Consider the following 20,411-nt stretch of genomic DNA (forward strand, 5'->3'; position numbering starts at 1 on the left):
CGACTAAAATGATCAAGGGTCTGGAGAACAAGCCCTATGAGGAGCAGCTTAAGGAGCTGGGCATGTTTAGCCTGAAGAAGAGAAGGCTGAGAGGAGATATGATAGCCATGTATAAATATGTGAGAGGAAGCCACAGGGAGGAGGGAGCAAGTTTGTTTTCTGCTTCCTTGGAGACTAGGACGCAATGGAACAATGGCTTCAAACTACAAGAAAGGAGATTCCATCTGAACATGAGGAAGAACTTCCTGACTGTGAGAGCCATTCAGCAGTGGAACTCTCTGCCCCAGAGTGTGGTGGAGGCTCCTCCTTTGGAAGCTTTTAAACAGAGGCTGGATGGCCATCTGTCAGGGGTGATTTGAATGCAATATTCCTGCTTCTTGGCAGGGGGTTGGACTGGATGGCCCATGAGGTCTCTTCCAACTCTTTGACTCTATGATTCTATAATTAGAGAAGACTGTCCAAAAGGAGAGTCTGGCATATGGCCGCCTGTCCAAAGGGCTTTGTGTCTTCCTGTGTGGCAGAAGAAGGGCCAGACTGGATGGCCCTCAGAGTTCCTTCAAATTCTAGGATTATATGCCCCCCCCCCTTGGGCTCCTATCTGGAGCGAAGGCAATCTGTCCTGGTGGGGCTTATCAGTCTGGCCCAGGCGGACCCTCCCTCCCGCCCTTTCTGGGTGCCTCCGCCCTGCTCTCTTCCTTCCTGCAAGGGCCAGATAGAGGCTGCCCTCCCTCCTCCCATCTCTGCTGAATGCCTGGGAGGGGGCTCAAGAGGGTCCCTCCACTGCTAAGTCTAGGATTCCCTTTGAACTAGAAGTTGGGGAAGGAGAGGGCTACAGAGGCCAAAGTCAAAGGTCATCCAGGCCCCTGCAGCTGGCATCATCGTCATATTTACATCCTGCTTTCCTCTCTAATTAATAATAATAATAATAATAATTATTATTATTATTATTATTATTTATACCCCACCACCATCTCCCCAAAGGGGCGGGGCAGCTAACATGAAGCCAAGCCCAAAGGTTCAATACAGCAAAAATAAAATACAGACTGCAAAAAAAAAATTACATCAGAATTAAATATGTACAGTAACAAAATAACACAAATAAAGCAAATTAACACAATATAAAATCGAACAGAACAGGCAGGCCAAATGGACAAGGTAAAATTATCAAACCCAGGATCAGGTAGGAATAAACAAGATCCTGTATGGTTAGACATTCCACAAAGTGGCAAAGCACTCCTGACTGGCCTCACCTGGAGGTCATTGGGGTGGTTTCCTCCTTTTTGTGGTGTGTATGTGTGTGTGTGATGTCCCATCAAAGTAAGGGCTTGCGTAGTCCCCTCCCCTACTTGAACCCTGCAGTGAGCTGCTCTGATGCAAATCCAGAGAGGAAACAGAGGGGCTCCCAACCAGGAATGTGGGGACGTCGCTAGAGGGTGACCCCCAGGAAATATATATCCTTTGGTGATAAAAAATTTGCAGGTTCGAATCTGGAGAGCAGCGTGAGCTCCCGCTGTTAACCCCAGCTTTTGCCAACCTAGCAGTTTGAAAACATGCAAATGTGAGTAGATCAATAGGTACCGCTTCAGCAAGAAGGTAACGGCGCTCCATGCAGTCATGCCAGCCACATGACCTTGGAGGTGTATACGGACAACGGCAGCTCTTTGGCTTAGAAATTGAGATGAGCACTAGCCCTCAGAGCTGGACACGGCTGGACTTCATGTCATGGGAAAACCTTTACCTGCACCTAGGAGATCCCTGCAGGAAAAAAATGATGCTAGAATACAGCCATACAGCCCGGAAACCATACAACACTCCAATTATTCCGAATGTGAAAGCCTTCGACAATACTTTAAATTGAGGGGGCTACAAAGCACAGCAGGCCTCTGATGGGGAGGTGTGTGTGTGTGTGTGTGTGTGTGTGTGGAGGGGGGTGTCCTTTCAGCCAGATGTGTTCCCTGCCCTCCTCCCCATTGGCTCCTGCCCTCCACTAGGGAGGGGGCGTGTCCAGTGAGGGAGGGGGTGTGGCCTGGCTTCCCAGCACCCATAAAAAGGGCTCCCGGGGCCCCAGAGGTCCACCAGAGGAGTTTTTGCTAGGTTGCAGGATGCTGACTGAGGACGACAAGAACCACATCCGGGCCATTTGGGCCCATGTGAGCAGCAACCCGGAGCTCATCGGGGCTGAGGCCCTGACCAGGTAAGAGGAGGACCCCATCTCTCTCTATGGCAGGGTCTGCAAGGCATGGGGGTCTTTCTTGCCACTAATGGAGGTTGCCCCTTCTTCTTAACCTCAGGCTCTTTGCTGCGCACACCTCCACCAAGACCTACTTCCCGCACTTCGACTTGTCCCCTGGCTCGGCACAGGTGAAAGCGCACGGCAGGAAAGTGATAGAAGCCATCACGCAGGCTGTCAACAACCTCGATGACATCCCCGGTGCCCTCTGCAAGCTGGCCGACCTCCATGCTGAGAAGCTCCGCGTCGACCCCGTCAACTTCCCGGTGAGCAGCATCAGGAGGGGAAGGTGGTGGGGATGAGTGGGAACCTCCAAAGGCCAGGCAGGAGGACAACATCCAAGCCCTCTTTGCAGGTGGCTATCTGGCCTCTGCCAAAAAGCCTCCAGAGTCTATCATACAGAATCCGCTGCCGAACAGCTCTTCTTGCCCGCTGGGAAGTTCTTCCTTATGTTTGGATGGTTTTTTTCTTTCTCTAATTCAAATCCATTGCTCCATTGTATCCTCCTCTCCAGATCAGCAGGAAACAAACTTTCCCTGCTCCTCCTCAATGAGACATCATCCTTCAGTGGAACTCTCTGCCTTGGAGTGTGGTAGAAGCTCCTTCCTTGGAAACTTTGAAACAGAGGCTGGATGGCCATCTGTCAGAGATGCTTTGTGCTTTTCCTGCATGGCAAGGGGTTGGAGCAAATGGCCCATGTGGTCTCTTCCAACTCTATGAATCCATGTCTCCTTCTCTCAGCCTTCTCTTAGAATCATAGAGTTGGAATGGATCGCATGAGCCATCTAGTCCAGTGGTTCTCAACCTGTGGGTCCCCAGATGTTTTGGCCTTCAACTCCCAGAAACCCTGGAATTTCAGCGAGTTGTTGGCCAAAACACCTGGGGACTCACAGTTTGAGAACCACTGAGCTAGTCCAACCCCCTTCTGTCTTCATGCAGAAAAAGCACAATTAAAGCCCTCCTGACAGATGACCACCCAGCCTCTGTTGAAATTCTCCAAGGAAGGAGCATCCAGGGGACTCTGAGGCATTGAGTTTCTCTGTTGAACAACTCTAACAGGAAGTTCTTCCTAATGTTCAGAGGGACTCTCCTTTCCTGTCATTGGAACTCATTGTTATTCTGAAAACTAAACAGACCCAGCTCCCCAGTCTCTCCTCTGAGGGCTTTACTACTACTACTACCACTACTACTACTATTATTATTAATACCCTGCTTTTTCTCTCTCAAAGTGGCTTACAGTAAAAACCAATAATATGCCATTTAAAAACCTTTAAAATACCTGAACATGACGATAGAATTAAATAATGCCCAAGCCCTTGATCACATAAGCTGGAAAGTATCCCAAGAAGGGCCACAATCCTGCATTGTGATGTCCAAAGGCCTGGCTAAAGCAAAAGAGAGTGGGGCTGTGGCTTCCCTCCACCTGGACTGTCTCCAAGGAATGTGGCCCAGAATTGCATTGGCTTTTTCAGCCGTGGCATCACTCTGTGGCAGGCACGGGCCAACTTGGGTCAAGCAGCCAAGGGGGAAAAGGGAAGGGCCTGAGGCTGTTAGGAATTGTAGGAGTTGAAGCCCAAAACACCTGGAGGGACCAAGTTAGCCAAAACCTGCTCTGTAGGCTCCTGTTCATCTCTTGCTCTGCTCAAACTCCCTCTCCTCCTTCCTGACCCCTAACCCCTTCCCCTTTCTCTTGCAGCTCCTGGCCCACTGCCTCCTGGTGACCATTGCTGCCCACAACCGGGGGCCCTTGTCACCTGACACCTACCGATCCGTCGACAAGATGTTGTCCCGCGTCGGCAAGGTCATTGTCGCCCAATACCGCTAAAGAGGACCCGACCCCCGGGCAGAGAGAGGCTCGCCCCCCACAGCCCACAAAGCCCCGCAAAGAGAACCCAATAAAGAAAGCTCTTGACTTCTGACGCACTTTGGCCTCTGGCTGGTTTCTTTGGCAGAACGAGAGGGAGGGAATGGGGGGGGAGGGGGGGCTCAAATTACACTGGCGGTCAAGGGGTTGGGATGTTAACACAGGCTTAATATCCAGATGGTACAAATACATAATAATATGAGTAAATCAATAGGTACTGCTCCAATGGGAAGATAATGGCACTCCATGCAGTCATCCCAGCCACATGACCTTGGAGGTGTCTATGGACAATGCCAGCTCTTCGGCTTAGGAATGGAGATAAGCACCACCCCTCCAGAGTCAGATATGACTGGACTTAATGTCAGGGGAAAACTTTTACCTTTACCCAGAGGCTATATCACCCCAGCAACATTGGCTAAAATAGATAAATCACTACAAGGAATTTGCTAGAGGTGTAAGAAGCAGAACGGGACATTCTTCCATATGTGGTGGACCTGTGAGATCTTACAAGCTTTCGGGTATAAGGTAATTAAGGAGACAAAATGCTACAAAATAAGATTTTTAAAAGCCACAGATTTGCCTACTGGGTCTATATAAAAAAGTGAAGGTTTCCCCTTGATATTAAGTCTAGTCATGTCCTTCTCTGGGGGGTGGTTGTGCTGATTTCCATTTCTAAGCTGAAGAGCCAGCATTGTCCTTAGACACCTCCAAGTCATGTCTCCAGCAAGACTGCATGGAGTGATGCTACCTTCCCATTGGAGCAGTACCTAATGATCTCACATTTGCATGTTTTCGAACTGCTAGGTTAGCAGAAGCTGGGGCTAACAGCGGGAGTTTGTGGCTTCAAACTACAAGAAAGAAGATTCCACCTGAACATTAGGAAGAACTTCCTGACTGTGAGAGCCGTTCAGCAGTGGAACTCTCTGCACCTGAGTGTGGTGGAGGCTCCTTCTTTGGAGGCTTTTAAACAGAGGCTGGATGGCCAGCGAGGCTAACTTGCTGGCCAACCTTTCGGGCAGCAAATTCAGCAGTTCAACGGTTTAATCCACTGCACTGCTGGACTCCCTTTAATAGTTATTCAATGCTAATATTGAATACTGAAAATTATGATTGGTTATTCAGTGCTATAGTACAATATAGTAATATATAATGCTAATACTGTGCTATGCAAATAATATAATATATTGTATGTACATATAATTTGTAAGCCCCTCTGAGTCCCCTTCGGGGTGAGAGAGGGTGGGATATAAATGTAGTAAATAAATAAATAAATAATAAGTAATGTTGAGGATGAAAGGCCATTTAATGTTAATCAAGGTGGCCAATTGCAGCATTCACACTTGCCTCAAGCAGACAAGAGTTCTTCCTCCCACTCTGGACCTTATTCCACAGGTATATAAACCCCACTTGCCTCATTTCCAACAGATCTCACAACCTCTAAGGATGCCTGCCATAGATGTGGGTGGAACATCAGGAGAGAATGCTTCTGGAACATGGCCCTACAGCCTGGAAAACTTACAGTAACCCAGTGATTCCAGCCTTGAAGGACTTTGACAACACAAGCGTTGGTTCCTTCAACATAGCTTTGCTGCTGCAAGACTAACCATAGCCAAAGACCGGAAAGGGGAAAAATGTTGCCTAACTAAAAAGGAATGGAGGGAAAGAATGCAGGAATATATGCTAATGGCCACATTAACCAATAATAGGAGGAACAAAAGTAATGAGGACTTTTTGGAAACGTGGAAGCTGGTCATTGCATATCAGAATGGAGAGTCAGTGACATAGGCAGGCCCCATCAGGAATCTATGATCAGGTTATGAACAAGGATAGATAAATTGGCTTAAAGGCTTCACAGTGCTTTAGTGAGGGAATTATACAAGGGATGGAGGTGGAGCTGTCCCTTCCCAGTTTCTTTAGTGTTCGTCAGAAGCAAGTGACTTGAGAAACTGCAAGTCATTTCTGGTGTGAGAGAATTGGCTGACTGCAAGGATGTTGTCCAGGGGATGTTTTACCATTCTTGTGGGAGTCTTCTCTCCTGTCCCCGCATGGGAAGCTGGAGCTAACAGAGGGAGCTCATCTGTGCTCTCATCCCCGGATTTGAACGTTCAGCATGTCGGTCTTCAGTCCTGCTGCACAAGGATTTAACCCATTGTGCCACCCCTTTCCAGTTTGTGTGTGTGTCAGGAGCAACTTGAGAAACTGCAAGTCGTTTTTGGTGTGAGAGAATTGGCCGACTGCAAGGATGTTGCCCAGGGGATGCTGGGATGTTTTAGCATTCTTGTGGGAGTCTTCTCTTCTATTCCTGCACGGGGAGCTGGAGCTGACAGAGGGAGCTCATCCGCGCTCTCCCCAGATTTGAACCTCCAACCTGTCCTGCTGCACCAGAATTAACCCTCTGCGCCACCCCTTCCCAGTTTTTTTCTTTTTAGGTGTGTACCAGGAGCGACTTGAGAAACTGCAAGTTCTTTCTGGTGTGAGAGAATTGGCCATCTGCAAGGACATTGCCCAGGGGACGCCCAGATGTTTTTGATGTTTTACCATCCTTGAGGGAGTCTTCTCTCCTGTCCCTGCATGGGGAGCTGGGGCTGACAGAGGGAGCTCATCTGTGCTCTCCTCCCAGGATTCGAACCTCCAACCTGTTGGTCTTCAGTCCTGCTGCACAAGAGTTAACCCATTGTGCCACCCCTTCCCAGTTTGTTTGTGTGTCAGGAGCAACTTGAGAAACTGCAAGTCGCTTCTGGTGTGAGAGAATTGGCCGACTGCAAGGATGTTGCCCAGGGGATGCCCGGATGTTTTACTATTCTTGTGGGAGTTTTTTCTCCTGTTCCCGCACGGGGAGCTGGAGCTGACAGAGGGAGCTCATCCGTACTCTCCCCAAATTCGAACCTCCGACCTGTTGGTCTTCAGCGGTGCCAGCACAAGGGTTTAACCCATTGTGCCACCCTTCCCAGTTTGTGTGTGTGTGTGTGAGGAGCAACTTGAGAAACTGCAAGTCGCTTCTGGTGTGAGAGAATTGGCCGACTGCAAGGATGTTGCCCAGGGGATGCCCGGATGTTTTACTCTTCTTGTTGGAGTCTTTTCTCCTGTTCCCGCACGGGGAGCTGGAGCTGACAGAGGGAGCTCATCCGCGCTCTCCCCAGATTTGAACCTCCAACCTGTCCTGCTGCACCAGAATTAACCCTCTGTGCCACCCCTTCCCAGTTTTTTTCTTTTTAGGTGTGTACCAGGAGCGACTTGAGAAACTGCAAGTTCTTTCTGGTGTGAGAGAATTGGCCATCTGCAAGGACATTGCCCAGGGGACGCCCAGATGTTTTTGATGTTTTACCATCCTTGAGGGAGTCTTCTCTCCTGTCCCTGCATGGGGAGCTGGGGCTGACAGAGGGAGCTCTTCTGTGCTCTCCTCCCAGGATTCGAACCTCCAACCTGTTGGTCTTCAGTCCTGCTGCACAAGGGTTAACCCATTGTGTCACCCCTTCCCAGTTTGTTTGTGTGTCAGGAGCAACTTGAGAAACTGCAAGTCGTTTCTGGTGTGAGAGAATTGGCCGATTGCAAGGATGTTGCCCAGGGGATGCCCGGATGTTTTACTATTCTTGTGGGAGTTTTTTCTCCTGTCCCTGCAATGGGGAGCTGGAGCTGACAGAGGGAGCTCATCCGCACTCTCCTCCCCTTGGATTTGAATCTCCAACCTGTCGGTCTTCAGCCCTGCCGGCACAAGGGTTTAACTCATTGCGCCACCCAGTGGACAGCAAAGGAGTCAAAGCCACTTTGAGCATGCGCAGTTGTGGACCTCAACAAGTGCTTGGCGCCCTCAGGTGTTTTGGACTCGGGCTCCCAGAGTCCCTGCTCATTGGCGCAAGCGGCGGAGGCTTATGGGAATTGAAGTCCAGAGACCTGCCGCGCAAGGGTTTAACTCATTGCGTCAGGCAGTTGACAGCAAAGGATGCAAAGCCACTCTGGGCATGCGCAGTTGTGTACCTCAACAAGTGCTTGGCGCTCTCAGGTGTTTTGGACTCGGGCTCCCAGAGTATCTGCTCATTGGACTCGGGCTCCCGGAATCCCTGCTCATTGGCGCAAGCGGCGGGGGCTTCTGGGAGTTGGAGTCCAGAGACCAGCTGCCGCGCAAGGGTTTAACTCATTGTGCCACCCAGTTGACAGCGAAGGAGTCAAAGCCACTCTGGGCATGCGCAGTTGGGTACCTCAACAAGCGATGGAGCCCTCAGGTGTTTTGGACTCGGGCTCCCAGAGTATCTGCTCATTGGACTCCCAGAATCCCTGCTCATTGGCGCAAGTGGCGGGGGCTTCTGGGAGTTGGAGTCCAGAGACCAGCTGCCGCGCAAGGGTTTAACTCATTGTGCCAGCCAGTTGTGACAGCAAAGGATGCAAAGCCACTCTGGGCATGCGCAGTTGGGTACCTCAACAAGTGCTTGTCGCCCTCAGGTGTTTTGGACTCGGGCTCCCAGAGTCCCTGCTCATTGGCGCAAGCGGCGGGGGCTTCTGGGAGTTGGAGTCCAGAGACCTGCTGCCGCGCAAGGGTTTAACTCATTGCGCCAGGCAGTTGTGTTAGCAAAGGATGCAAAGCCACTCTGGGCATGCGCAGTTGTGTACCTCAACAAGTACTTGTGTACCTCAGGTGTCTTGAACTCGGGCTCCCAGAGTATCTGCTCATTGGACTCGGGCTCCCAGAATCCCTGCTCATTGGCGCAAGCGGCGGGGGCTTCTGGGAGTTGGAGTCCAGAGACCTGCTGCGCAAGGGTTTAACTCTTTGCGCCACCCAGTTGACAGCAAAAGAGTCAAAGCCACTCTGGGCATGAGCAACAAGTGCTTGGCGCCCTCAGGCGTTTTGGACTCGGGCTCCCAGAATCCCTGCTCATTGGCACAAGCGGCGGGGGCTTCTGGGAGTTGGAGTTCAGAGACCTGCCGCGCAAGGATTTAACTCATTGCGCCGGACAGTTGACAGCAAAGGAGGCAAAGCCACTCTGGGCATGCGCAGTTGTGTACCTCAACAAGTGCTTGGCGCCCTCAGGTGTTTTGGACTCGGGCTCCCAGAGTCTCTGCTCATTGGCGCAAGCGGCGGGGGCTTCTGGGAGTTGAAGTCCAGAGAGAGAGAGAGCGCGCTGGGCTTCGGTGGGCGGGGCTTTCCGTGGCTCCTCCTCCTTAGACGGACGACGCTTGGTCAGTCAGTCAGTCAGTCGGTGTAGTCAGTCAGTGAGCGTCCTCCTCCTCCTCCGGGATGGCGCTGCTCTTCCTGTTCCTCCCGCGGGGCGCAGGCCCAGCGGCATGACAGCCGGGGCGAGCCACGGCGGGGCCCCTCCGGCCCCTTCTTCTTCTTCTGCTGCTGCCGCTTCTTCTTCTTGGGCCTCGTGGCGGGGAAGGCGCGGGCGGGCGCTGCTGGCCGTGGGGCTCAACCTGCTGGCGCTGCTCTTCTCCGCCACCGCCTTCGGCACCACTCACTGGTGCGAGGGCACCCAGCGCGTGCCCAAGCCCACCTGCGGGCCCCTCATGCGCACCAACTGCCTCGACTACGGGTACCGGGAGGAGGAGGAGGAGGAAGGGGCGGGGGGGCGTCTCCCTGGCAACGGCAGCGGCGCCAACAACGCCTCCGCCCCCCGCCCCCACGACAGCGTGGTCCACTACAGCTGGGAGACCGGCGACGACCGCTTCCTCTTCCGGTACTTCCACGCCGGGATCTGGTACTCCTGCGAGGAGAACATCAACGACCCCGGTGAGGAATCCCAGGCAGCCTATACAACAGGCCTGGGCCAATTTGGGCCTTCCAGGTGTTTTGGACTCCAACTCCCAGCATTCCTAGCAGCCTCGGGCCCCTTCCTTTTCCCCCTCAGCCGCTTAAGCGGCTGAGGGGGAAAAGGAAGGGGCCCGAGGCTGCTAGGAATGCTGGGAGTTGGAGTCCAAAACACCTGGAAGGCCCAAATTGGCCCATACTTGAGCTATCTTGACCTACTCATTTGCATATGGTTTCTGATTGGCCAGCCTCAACATTCTAAAGCGGCTAAGAGGGAAATGGAAAGGGCCCAAGGCTGCTAGGAATGCTGAGAGTTGGAGTCCAAAACATCTTTAGGGCTCAAGCTGGCCCATGCATGAGCTATATTGACCTGCTATGGCCAGCCTCAACATTCTAACATTTTAAAGCAGCTGAGAGGGGTGAAGGAAAGGGCCCGAGGCTGCTAGGAATGCTGGAAGTTGGAGTCCAGAACACCTTTAGGGCCCAAGTTGGCCCATACATGAGCTATGTTTTACCATTCTTGTGGGAGTCTTTTCTCCTGTTCCCACACGGGGAGCTGGAGCTGACAGAGGGAGCTCATCCACGCTTTCTTCCCAGGATTCGAACCTCCGACCTGTCGGTCTTCAGTCCTGCTGGCACAAGGGTTTAACCTAATGTGCCACCCCTTCCCAGTTTGTGTGTGTGTGTGTGTGTGTATGAGGAGCAACTTGAGAAACTGCAAGTCGCTTCTGGTGTGAGAGAATTGGCTGACTGCAAGGATGTTGCCCAGGGGATGCCCGGATGTTTTACTATTCTTGTGGGAGTCTTTTCTCCTGTACCTGCATGGGGAGCTGGAGCTGACAGAAGGAGCTCATCTGCACTCTCCCCAGATTCGAACATCTGACCAGCTGAGGGGGAAAAGGAAAAGGCCCAAGGCTGCTAGGAATGCTGGGAGTTGGAGTCCAAAACACCTGTTGGGCCCAAATTAGCCCATACCTGCTATACATGCAGGGATTCCCAAAGGTCATCTGATCTGACCACCTTCTGCCATAAAACAGAGGCTGGCAAGGCTGTTTGGATATGGTTTCTGATTGGCCAGCCTCAACATTCCAACATTTTAAAGCAGCTGAGGGGGGGAAGGAAAGGGCCTGAGGCTATTAGGAGTATAGACCAACCTTGAGAGCCCCACGTTGGTCTATACCTGCTATACATGCAGGGATCCCCAAAGGTTATCTGATCTAACCACCTTCTACCATAAAGCAGAGGCTGTTTGCATATGGTTTCTGATTGGCCAGCCTCACCATTCTAACATTTTAAAGCAGCTGAGGGGGAAAAGGCTATTAGGAGTTCTGGGAATTGGAGTCCAAAACACCTGGAGGGCCCCAAGTTGGTCTGTACCTGCTATACATGCAGGGATCACCAAAGGTCATCTGATCTGACCCCCTTCTGCCATAAAGAAGAGGCTGGGAAAAGGCACTTGCCGCGGCCGCCTTCGCAGGCAAAAAGAGAGAGAGAACCGCTGCCAAGACCAAAATTAAACCTAAAACGCTTAGGAGCGGGGATCAGTTATACAATATGTTCGAAAATAGCAGGGATAAATCCTCAGCAGCCAAAAGCAAGCAAGAGAGTTCTGTTTGGTGGGGCGTTTGCGGTTTCCTTCCGTGTGTGTGTGTGTTTTTTTGCCCTGGTTCAACCAGGCCATACCGATGTCTGATGCCCTCTTGAGTGGACCTCTCAGGCCATGAGGCCTAGGGCCCCTTTTGAGTTGCAGGTTCACAAGGTCTTTAGCAGTACGTGTGAAAAAGATCTAGGGAGTTAAAAGTTAAAAATGGGTCAACTTTTAAAAAGTGAATGGGATTTTGGCATCTAGAGTCTAAATCAGTGGTTCTTAACCTGTGGACTGCAGACCACTAATGGGCCATGAGGACGAAAAGCTGGTCTGTGAGCCTCCTTCCTCTTTATTTACTTATTTCATTTCTGCTCCTTTCACACTGCCTGCTCCTCCTTCCCAATGTCGCTGACCATGATATATATTCTGTATCAGAAACTAGAGCTGATGTGGTCTATCCAATGCAGTTTTCTGAATCAGCACCCCAAACCTAATCTAAAGTTGCCCAAAAACTGATTTGCAATCCTTTTGGTACTCATGTTGGAGAGTGGTCCCTGGTCAAAAAAGGTTGGGAACCACTGGTGTCATGCTAGGGAGGTAATGCTACCTCTCTATTCTACCTTGGTCAAATCACACCTGGAATCAAGCTGTGTCCAATTCTGGGCACTGCAATTGAAGGGAGTTGTTGACAAGCTGGAATGTGTCCACAGAAAGGGGGTGACTCACATGATCAAGGGTCTGGAGAACAAGCTCTATGAGGAGCAGCTTAAAGAGCCTGGCATGTTTAGCCTGCAGAAGAGAAGGCTGAGAGGAGACATTATGGCCATGTATAAATATGTGAGGGGAAGTTATAGGGAGGAGGGAGCAAGCTTGTTTTCTGCTGCTTTGGAGACTAGGACGTGGAAGAATGGCTTCAAACTATAGGAAAGGAGATTCCACGTGAACATGGGGAAGAACTTCCTGACTGTGAGAGAGAACTGTTCAGCAGTGGGACTTTCTGCCCCAGAGTTTGATGGAAGCTCTTTTTTGGAGGCTGGAAGGCCATCTGTCAGGGCTGCTTTGGATGTGATTTTCCTGCCTCTTGGCAGAGGGTTGGACTGGATAGCCCATGATGTCTCTTCCAAATCTAAGATTCTATGATTCTCTGCCAAAGAGGGCTGGTACCTCCCCAAACTAGAGCTTCCATTGAGCCACTGCACTCAAGTGCTGCCAAATGGCGTCGATTTCCCATTATCTCCATTGCCGACAGACAAAACACAGTCTCTGGGATTTGTGTTTTGGACCAGACAGTCAGGTTCGAGCCCTGCTCCCTCCGCAGCCAACACAAGAGATTATCATCGTAGAAAAAGATCCGGGATTAGGGATGGAGCGGAAATCTTCACTTCATTTAGTCGTTTCTGTGCCAGAAGTACGTTCGTGTCTGCGGAGCAAGAACGCAGGGCTCTGTTAATGACACCAGCTGCGTGTGTTTTTTTATTCCGGGGGGGGGGGGGGGGGGAAGAAAAGTCCTCATGCTTCTCTTGTGCAGAAAACGTGACATTCCTTCAGTGAAGGTGCAAAAGCTTACAGGTTTTTGGCACAAACATGTTTTCCAAGAGAAAGAGCAGCTCCAAAGCTATTGCAACACAAGCCACTTAAGAGATGGCTCTCCTTTCACTGACCAGAGTTACAGAAGGAAAGGGAGATCTTCTTTGCAGGCCTCTGCCCCTCATATTGTGGTTGAAGTCGCTTGAAGGTGGGCTTTTCTTGGCAGGGCTTGCTCAGAAGGGGTTTTCCTTTGTAATGTAATGTGATACTGCTGAATTCTCTAGCAAGAGTTTCCAGTTACTGAGTGGCTAACAAGCATTGTGCAAGACACAAGCAGCATTTCTGACATTACCAGGACTGTTGTTGTTCATTCGTTCAGTCGTCTCCGACTCTTCGTGACCTCATGGACCAGCCCACGCCAGAGCTCCCTGTCGGCCGTCACCACCCCCAGCTCCCTCAAGGTCAGTCCAGTCACTTCAAGGATGCCATCCATCCATCTTGCCCTAGGTCGGCCCCTCTTCCTTTTGCCTTCCACTTTCCCCAGCATAATTGTCTTCTCCAGGCTTTCCTGTCTCCTCATGATGTGGCCAAAGTACTTCAACTTTGTCTCTAGTATCCTTCCTTCCAGTGAGCAGCCGGGCTTTATTTCCTGGAGGATGGACTGGTTGGATCTTCTCGCAGTCCAAGGCACTCTCAGCACTTTCCTCCAACACCACAGCTCAAAAGCATCGATCTTCCTCCGCTCAGCCTTCCCTAAGGTCCAGCTCTCACATCCGTAGGTTACTACAGGGAATACCATGGCTTGGACTAGGCAGATCTTCGTTGCCAGTCTGATGTCTCTACTCTTTACTATTTTATCGAGACTGGACATTGCTCTCCTCCCAAGAAGTAAGCGTCTTCTGATTTCCTGGCCACAGTCTGCATCTGCAGTAATCTTTGCGCCTAGAAATACAAAGTCTGTCACGGCCTCCACATTTTCTCCCTCCATTTTCCAGTTGTCAATCATTCTTGTTGCCATAATCTTGGTTTTTTTGACGTTTAGCTGCAACCCGGCTTTTGCGCTTTCTTCTTTCACCTTGATTAGAAGGCTCCTCAGCTCCTCCTCGCTTTCGGCCATCAGAGTGGTGTCATCTGCATATCTGAGGTTGTTAATGTTTCTTCCAGCAATTTTCACCCCAGCTTTGCATTCATCAAGCCCCGCACATCGCATGATGTGTTCTGCATACAAGTTAAAAAGGTTGGGTGAGAGTATGCAGCCTTGCCGTACGCCTTTCCCAATCTTGAACCAGTCTGTTGTTCCGTGGTCAGTTCTGACTATCTTCTCTCTCTACCTGCACAATTTTATAGGCGGAAGCAATGGGGTTCCATCTGATAACAGAATCATGTTACTTAAAGGGTACGTAGAGGTGAATTACAGTAGTTAGAACAATAACTAATGTAATTCACCTCTGTGTCCTCTTTAAGTAAGGGTTTATGAACTGGCTCTTGAGTTCACTATGGCATAATTTTCCACACAGAATGGGGGGTGCCTGGCTCGACAGCAGTATGTGTGAAAAAGATCTTGGAGTCCTCATGGACAACAAGTTAAACATGAGTCAAAAATGTCATGCGTTGGCAAAAAAAGCCAATTGGATTTTGGGTTGCATAAATAGCATAGTGTCTAGATCTAGGGAAGTCAGACCACGTCTTGGTCAGACCACATCAGGAATCGCATTATCCAATTCCGGGCACCACAATTGAAAGGAGATGCTGACAAGCTGCAATGTGTCCAGAGGAGGGTGACTAAAATCATCAAGAGTCTGGAGAACAAGCCCTATGAGGAGTGGCTTAAAGAGCTGGGCATGTTTAGCCTGCAGAAGAGAAGGCTGAGTGGAGACATGATGAGGACCATGGATAAATATGTGAGGGAAAGTCATAGGGAGGAGGGAGCAAGCTTGTTTTCTGCTGCCTTGGAGACTAGGACACAATGGAACAATGGCTTCAAACTACAAGAAAGAACATGAGGAAGAACTTCCTGATTGTGAGAGCTGTTCAGCAGTGGGACTTTCTGCCCCGGAGTGTGGTGGAAGCTCCTTCTTTGGAGGCTTTTAAGCCAAGGCTGGATGGCCACTTGTCGAGGGTGCTTTGAATGCTATTTTTCTGATTATTGGCACATTGGGGTTGGACTGAATGGCTCACGAGGTCTCTTCCAACTCTATGATTCTAAGACACAAGTAGCATTTCTGACATTACCAGGACTACAGGCTATCAATAGCCAGGTTTTTTTTTGTCTCTACCTGCACAATTTTTATAGGTGGAAGCAATGAGGTTCCATTTGACACCAGAATCATGTTAGTTAAAGGGTACATAGAGTTAAATTACATTAGTTCAAACAATGGAGCCCCCGGTGGTGCAGTGGGTTAAAGCCCTGTGCTGGCAGGACTGAAGACCGACAGGTCGCAGGTTCGAATCCGGGGAGAGGCGGATGAGCTCCCTCTATCAGCTCCAGCTCCTCATACGGGGACATGAGAGAAGCCTCCCACAAGGATGATAAAACATCAAAAATCATCCGGCGTCCCCTGGGCAACATCCTTGCAGACGGCCAATTCTCTCACAACAGGATGCTTCTGACACGACAAAAAAAAAAAAAGTTCAAACAATACAAAGGAGGGTTTATGAACTGGCTCCTGAGTTCTCTGGTATGATTTTCTACATTCGTCTGAGGTTGAGAGAGTGATTCACCTTTGGAGGGGAAGGCCTCTGGGGCAGTGAGCTGATGGGGTGCCTTTGGAGAGAAATGGGAGGACACTAGGCTTCAGGGATGCTTGGGCCACTCTGTCCTCAAATGATCCCTTCTCTTTCCTTCCCTTCAAGGTGAGAAATGCCGGAGCTTCATCGACCTTGCGCCTGCATCTGAGAAAGGTAAGAGTCACCCATCTGCAGGCAATGTGGCATCTCTCCTTGACAACAAGGGCAGACAGACTCTCTTCCTGAAGCAGGGATGGGAGTCCTGGTAGGGAGGGAGATCCTCAGCCATTCCCCCATAGGCCCCCATCCCCCCCCCCTCAATGGACCCCTGCTCTTTTTCTCTCCCTTTCCTGGCCAGGGGTGCTGTGGCTGTCAGTGGTCTCGGAGGTGCTCTACATTGTTCTCCTGGTGGTGGGTTTTAGCCTCATGTGCCTGGAGCTCCTCCACTCCAACAATGTCATCGACGGACTCAAGCTCAACGCATTTGCGGCTGTCTTCACTGTCCTCTCCGGTACATGATTTCCCCCAACCACCCCCCCCCCCCAGCCATTCACAGGCAGAAATGGGGCCAAGCAACACCAGAGGGTGGTCAAGAGGGCAAGTGTTATACATTAGAATGGGTGGAAATGAAAGAAGAGGCTGCTGCAATCAACTGGGAGACCACCCTCTTCTCCCCAAGTTTAAGGAGGGCAAGTTTCAGCATTTGTACATTGAGCTCAGTCTGCAGCCTTGGGAGTATGCTAAGGAGTGGTGCATTTGGGAGGATCCATAGACAGTTCATGGGGTCTCCTCTTCCTCTCTCCAATGGAGCAAGGCCAACATTTTGCGTCTCCTCATCTCTCTCTGCCCCCCCCCCCCCCCCCCCCGCTTGTCAGGGCTGCTGGGGATGGTGGCCCACATGATGTACACACAGGTCTTCCAGGTGACGGTCAGCCTGGGGCCGGAGGACTGGCGCCCACACTCCTGGGACTACGGCTGGTCCTTCTGGTGAGTCTGGAGGGAGGGAGCCAGGACCCTGCAGGGCAACTAGGAGTTGGATGCTGGGAGTGCAGTCCCTTCCGGTCCTTGAGGGTCTTCCTCTCTTCCTTTGTTCAGCCTGGCCTGGGGCTCATTCACCTGCTGCATGGCGGCCTCCGTCACCACCCTAAACTCCTACACCAAAACCGTCATTGAGTTCCGGCACAAGCGCAAAGTCTTTGAGCAGGGCTTCCCTGAGGAGCCCCCATTCGCCCCTGACCACCAGCCCCTCAAGTACTTCCATGGAAGGTCAGTTGGCTGCGGGGGGTGAGGTGTCCCTTGGTCTTGAACATCTCCCTCCAGGCCTTTGAGGGGGAGGCCCTGGTGGACTGCTGAAGTGGGGGGGGGGGAACAGCTGGGGACAATGGGCTCTGGCTCCCCCCTGCACCTGGCTCAGATCTTTTGCCATGAGCCCCCAGAACACTCTGCTTTGCTCTTGGCTTCCTAGTTGAGGCAGGCTCCTCATATTCATTTCTGGAAATGTGTAACTGCTTCCATGCAGCCCCTGGCATGTGCTCAGAGGGAAAGGAAAGGCTTGTGCAAGGAGGGTGGGCAAACACTTCCCAGACTGGGCCACAGTGTTCTCAAGGCACCCAGAGAGGTTGGCAGTTAAGGTATGATGGGCTTGTATGTGTGCACAATGCTTCTGCAGGGCCCATTGCGTGGGAAAGGGGCCACATTCCCCGCCTGCTGCCCTGCCTTTGGAGCCTAGGCTGGTTCTGAACACCAAGGAGAACCTTCTTGGCCAGAAAGGGGTTGGAGTCCCACCACCACTTTGGGGTGCTGTCCTCCACAAAGGGGGATTTTATTGCCTCGAAGTTGCAGATCCTGGACATGTCCTCAGCAAAGTGATCCCAGTGTGGATCCATTAGGGGCTAGGGAACACGAGGGATGGCTTTCGGAGAGATGGACTGCTTTGGAATACTATGGAGGGGGAAATGGACAGACAAACTGAGAGGGAAGGGACCCAGGGGTAGTCTTGCATCCCTTGGGTTTCTGCCCACTGATGTCTTCAGCGGCTGAGTAAGTTGAAGCCCACAAGAGCTCAAACCAAACCAAACCCGCCTAGGCTTCCTGCCTGCCTCCCCTTTTCTTCATGGCCCAGGGTCCATGGCAGAAGAGGGGGCCACTGTGCTGCTCAGGCCCTTCCCCGCTGTGCTTGGCGGAGACCCTCTGCTCTTTCCTTCCTTGCTTGCAGCCTCCAAGGATTTCAGGGCCCATGTGGCTTGATTGGGCTCAGAGGAGTCAAGGCCAGATAGTTTGGGGCCCAAGGTACTCTCCTGCCCTGAGTCTGGTTGGAGGTGGGCCTTGTTTGTTCTCTTTTCCCAGGCCGGAGGAGGAGGAAGAGGAGGAGAGGGAGGAGGCTGGGGGCGAGAGGGGGCTGGGGGGCCTCTGGGGCCACTCCTCTAAGAGTAAGTCCCTCTCTGCCACTCTTTTTTCCATTTGCTTTCTCTCGCATGGCGTCTCTCCTGGGCTCAGTCTTTGGAGAGCAGGCTCTCTGCACTCCTGGCATTGGCTGCTGGCATCCTGGTCTCTGGTGAGGGGAGTTGCGTTGGGCTGTGGTTGAACCTGGGGTCTCCCTGCCTGCCTGCCCCTGATGCCTGAATGGGGAGGGGGTTGGGGGGAGTTTCTGAATCTGCCCCACGGGCTCTGCATCCTTGCCTCCTGCATGTGCGGTGGGTGAAGGCCAACCAGGTGCTTGGACTCCCGCCTTATGCTGCCTCTCTGGGGGAACAATTTTGGAGGTAGGGATTATCTGTGAAGTTAGGTCCAGCACAGTGTCTTCCTTTGGACTGGGCCTGATGGTTTTGCATGATTGCTTTGTGAGCTGCATGGAAGGCTTGGAGAGCATTAACACCCATATCTTTGTTTGCTTTCTTTGAGATGGGAGGGCATGGGTGAGGCATGCCTTGGTGTGCATGTGAGGGGGTCTCTCCGCTGAGAGTCTGATTGTGGAGCTGGAGGGCCCCCACCAGAGGAAGGGAAGACCCGATCAGGCTGGAAGCCTCCCTCCTCTTCCTTCCTCTTAATGGCTGTGGTCCCTTTGGGAAGAGGGCCCACCCTGCCCTTAAAGGGGATCCTTACTGCTCCTTTCTTCATTGTATTATCTCAAAGGAATGCGCACCACTCAGCTGTGACCCTGCAGAGCAATGCCAGCGGCCCCCGGAGACCTCCCCCGATCCTTTCTGGGGGCTCCTCCACCAACACAGCGGCCTCCTCCTCCCCTTCCTCTCCTTCAATGCCCTCTGAGGCCAGCAGCCGGCTATCCTCCTCCTCCTCTTCACCGGAAGCAGCCGTTTCCTCAGGAGCCCCAAACACAGCCACCAAGGGGCCCAGGGTCACGCCCCCCCTGCATCCAGGGATGGCGAGGCCCGCACTCCAGGCGGTTGCTCCCCCCAGACCCCACCTGGCCTTCCAGGCAGCCACTCTACCCAGTCATGGTGGCCATGGCTCGGGAGCCCTGCCCAAATGCCTCGGAGGCACTCCCCACCTGGAAGGCTCTGCCAAGAGGACAGAGAAGCACCTGGGACTGAGGACAGAAGAGGGAGATCTGAAGAGGTAAGGAAGGGGCAGGGGCAGGGGCAGGGGAGGCCTCTCTGTTAAGAGCTGGCTGTGGCCCTGGAGGCAAGAAGGTAGGAGAGAGAGAGGGAGGTGGGTGCAGCCTGTGCATGAGGGCCTTTCCTGCCCCCAACCTGAACCAAAGTGGGACTGGATCCCTCCTGTTAGCATCCCAGTGCCCCTCCAGACAGAGCTTGTAGCCCTGGGCTGCCCTCTCCTCACTGGTCCCTTTTGGAATTTGCCACTAAATCAGTAGTAGGTGAGTGGGTTGGCTTCTCTCAGACAAGGAAGAGGATTGAGGGGCCTCTCTCCCTTTTCACCGACAAGATTTCTACTGAGCCATAAATGGAGGTAGTGGTAGGCCCTGACTCCATAGGTGATATTGGGGTAGCGGGTGGTGATGCCTCCCCTCCCCTCCCCTCTCTTGAGCCCCTTCCAATGTTAGCTGAGGAAGGGTGGAATGATGGGAGCCCCTGATCTGGTGAGGGCAATGCAGAGGGCAAAAGAGCCCCCCCCCCCCCCCGCACCAACCTGTCTCTTTTTCCCCAAAAGGGGCCTTGTGACCCGTAAGGAGTTCTTGGCAGTGGAGCGAGAGCTGGCGGAGGTGCGGGAGGAGCTGCGGTGCCTGCGCTGGAAGGTGCGCCACGTTGGGGAGGCAGGCCAGCTGCAGCCGCAGCAACCGCAGGCACCCTGTTTGGAGGAAAGCAAGCGCTACAACGGCCACACGCTGCGGGAGCTGAGGGCCATGGTCCGGTCGGAGGGGGACCCCTATAGGGCCGCCCACAAGGTCCTCCTGGCCCTCTTCAGCGACGTCTGTCTGCGTCAGACGCCCCATAACCGGCACTGGGGCCCCAACACCCGGCCCCGTCCTGATCCAGGGGAACTCTATGCTGTCTACTGCCACCTGCTGCGGAGCGCCTTCTCCAGCCCCAAGGAGAGGGCCCAGTCCTTCTAGAGCCCCCTCTGCCTCCCCCACAGATGAACAAAGCATGGGCTCCTGCCTCACCAGACTGGCTTGCCACCTGCAGCCTTTTGTAGGGAACAGCCCCCTCCAAATACAGCACTGTTGTCTTTGTCTTTCTACGCTTCCTCTTGGTGTTTGGTCTGTTGGGAGCAAGCCTGGTCTTCTGTGTGTCCTCCCTTGTTGTGTGCAACTGCC

General features: G+C 52.4%; 2 protein-coding genes across 2 annotated transcripts; both read left to right on the plus strand.

Annotated features, from left to right (window-relative positions):
• The first annotated feature begins 2,061 nt into the window (after positions 1-2,061).
• LOC137095719 (hemoglobin subunit alpha-1-like) lies at positions 2,062-4,153 on the plus strand. Its single transcript, XM_067462524.1, has 3 exons — positions 2,062-2,194; positions 2,292-2,496; positions 3,927-4,153. Exons 1-3 carry the CDS (start codon positions 2,103-2,105, stop codon positions 4,053-4,055), a joined length of 426 nt encoding a protein of 141 aa, XP_067318625.1. The 5' UTR covers positions 2,062-2,102; the 3' UTR covers positions 4,056-4,153.
• Positions 4,154-9,202: 5,049 nt separating this feature from the next.
• On the plus strand, positions 9,203-20,335 carry LOC132782054 (uncharacterized). The gene is made up of 7 exons (XM_060786712.2): positions 9,203-9,816; positions 15,803-15,850; positions 16,035-16,187; positions 16,552-16,663; positions 16,772-16,942; positions 18,809-19,252; positions 19,805-20,335. The coding sequence occupies exons 1-7, from the start codon at positions 9,372-9,374 to the stop codon at positions 20,205-20,207; spliced, it is 1,776 nt and encodes a 591-aa protein (XP_060642695.2). The 5' UTR covers positions 9,203-9,371; the 3' UTR covers positions 20,208-20,335.
• The last annotated feature ends 76 nt before the right edge of the window (positions 20,336-20,411 follow it).

This window comes from Anolis sagrei, chromosome Y (assembly GCF_037176765.1).
Source record: "Anolis sagrei isolate rAnoSag1 chromosome Y, rAnoSag1.mat, whole genome shotgun sequence".
Lineage (NCBI taxonomy): Eukaryota > Metazoa > Chordata > Lepidosauria > Squamata > Dactyloidae > Anolis > Anolis sagrei.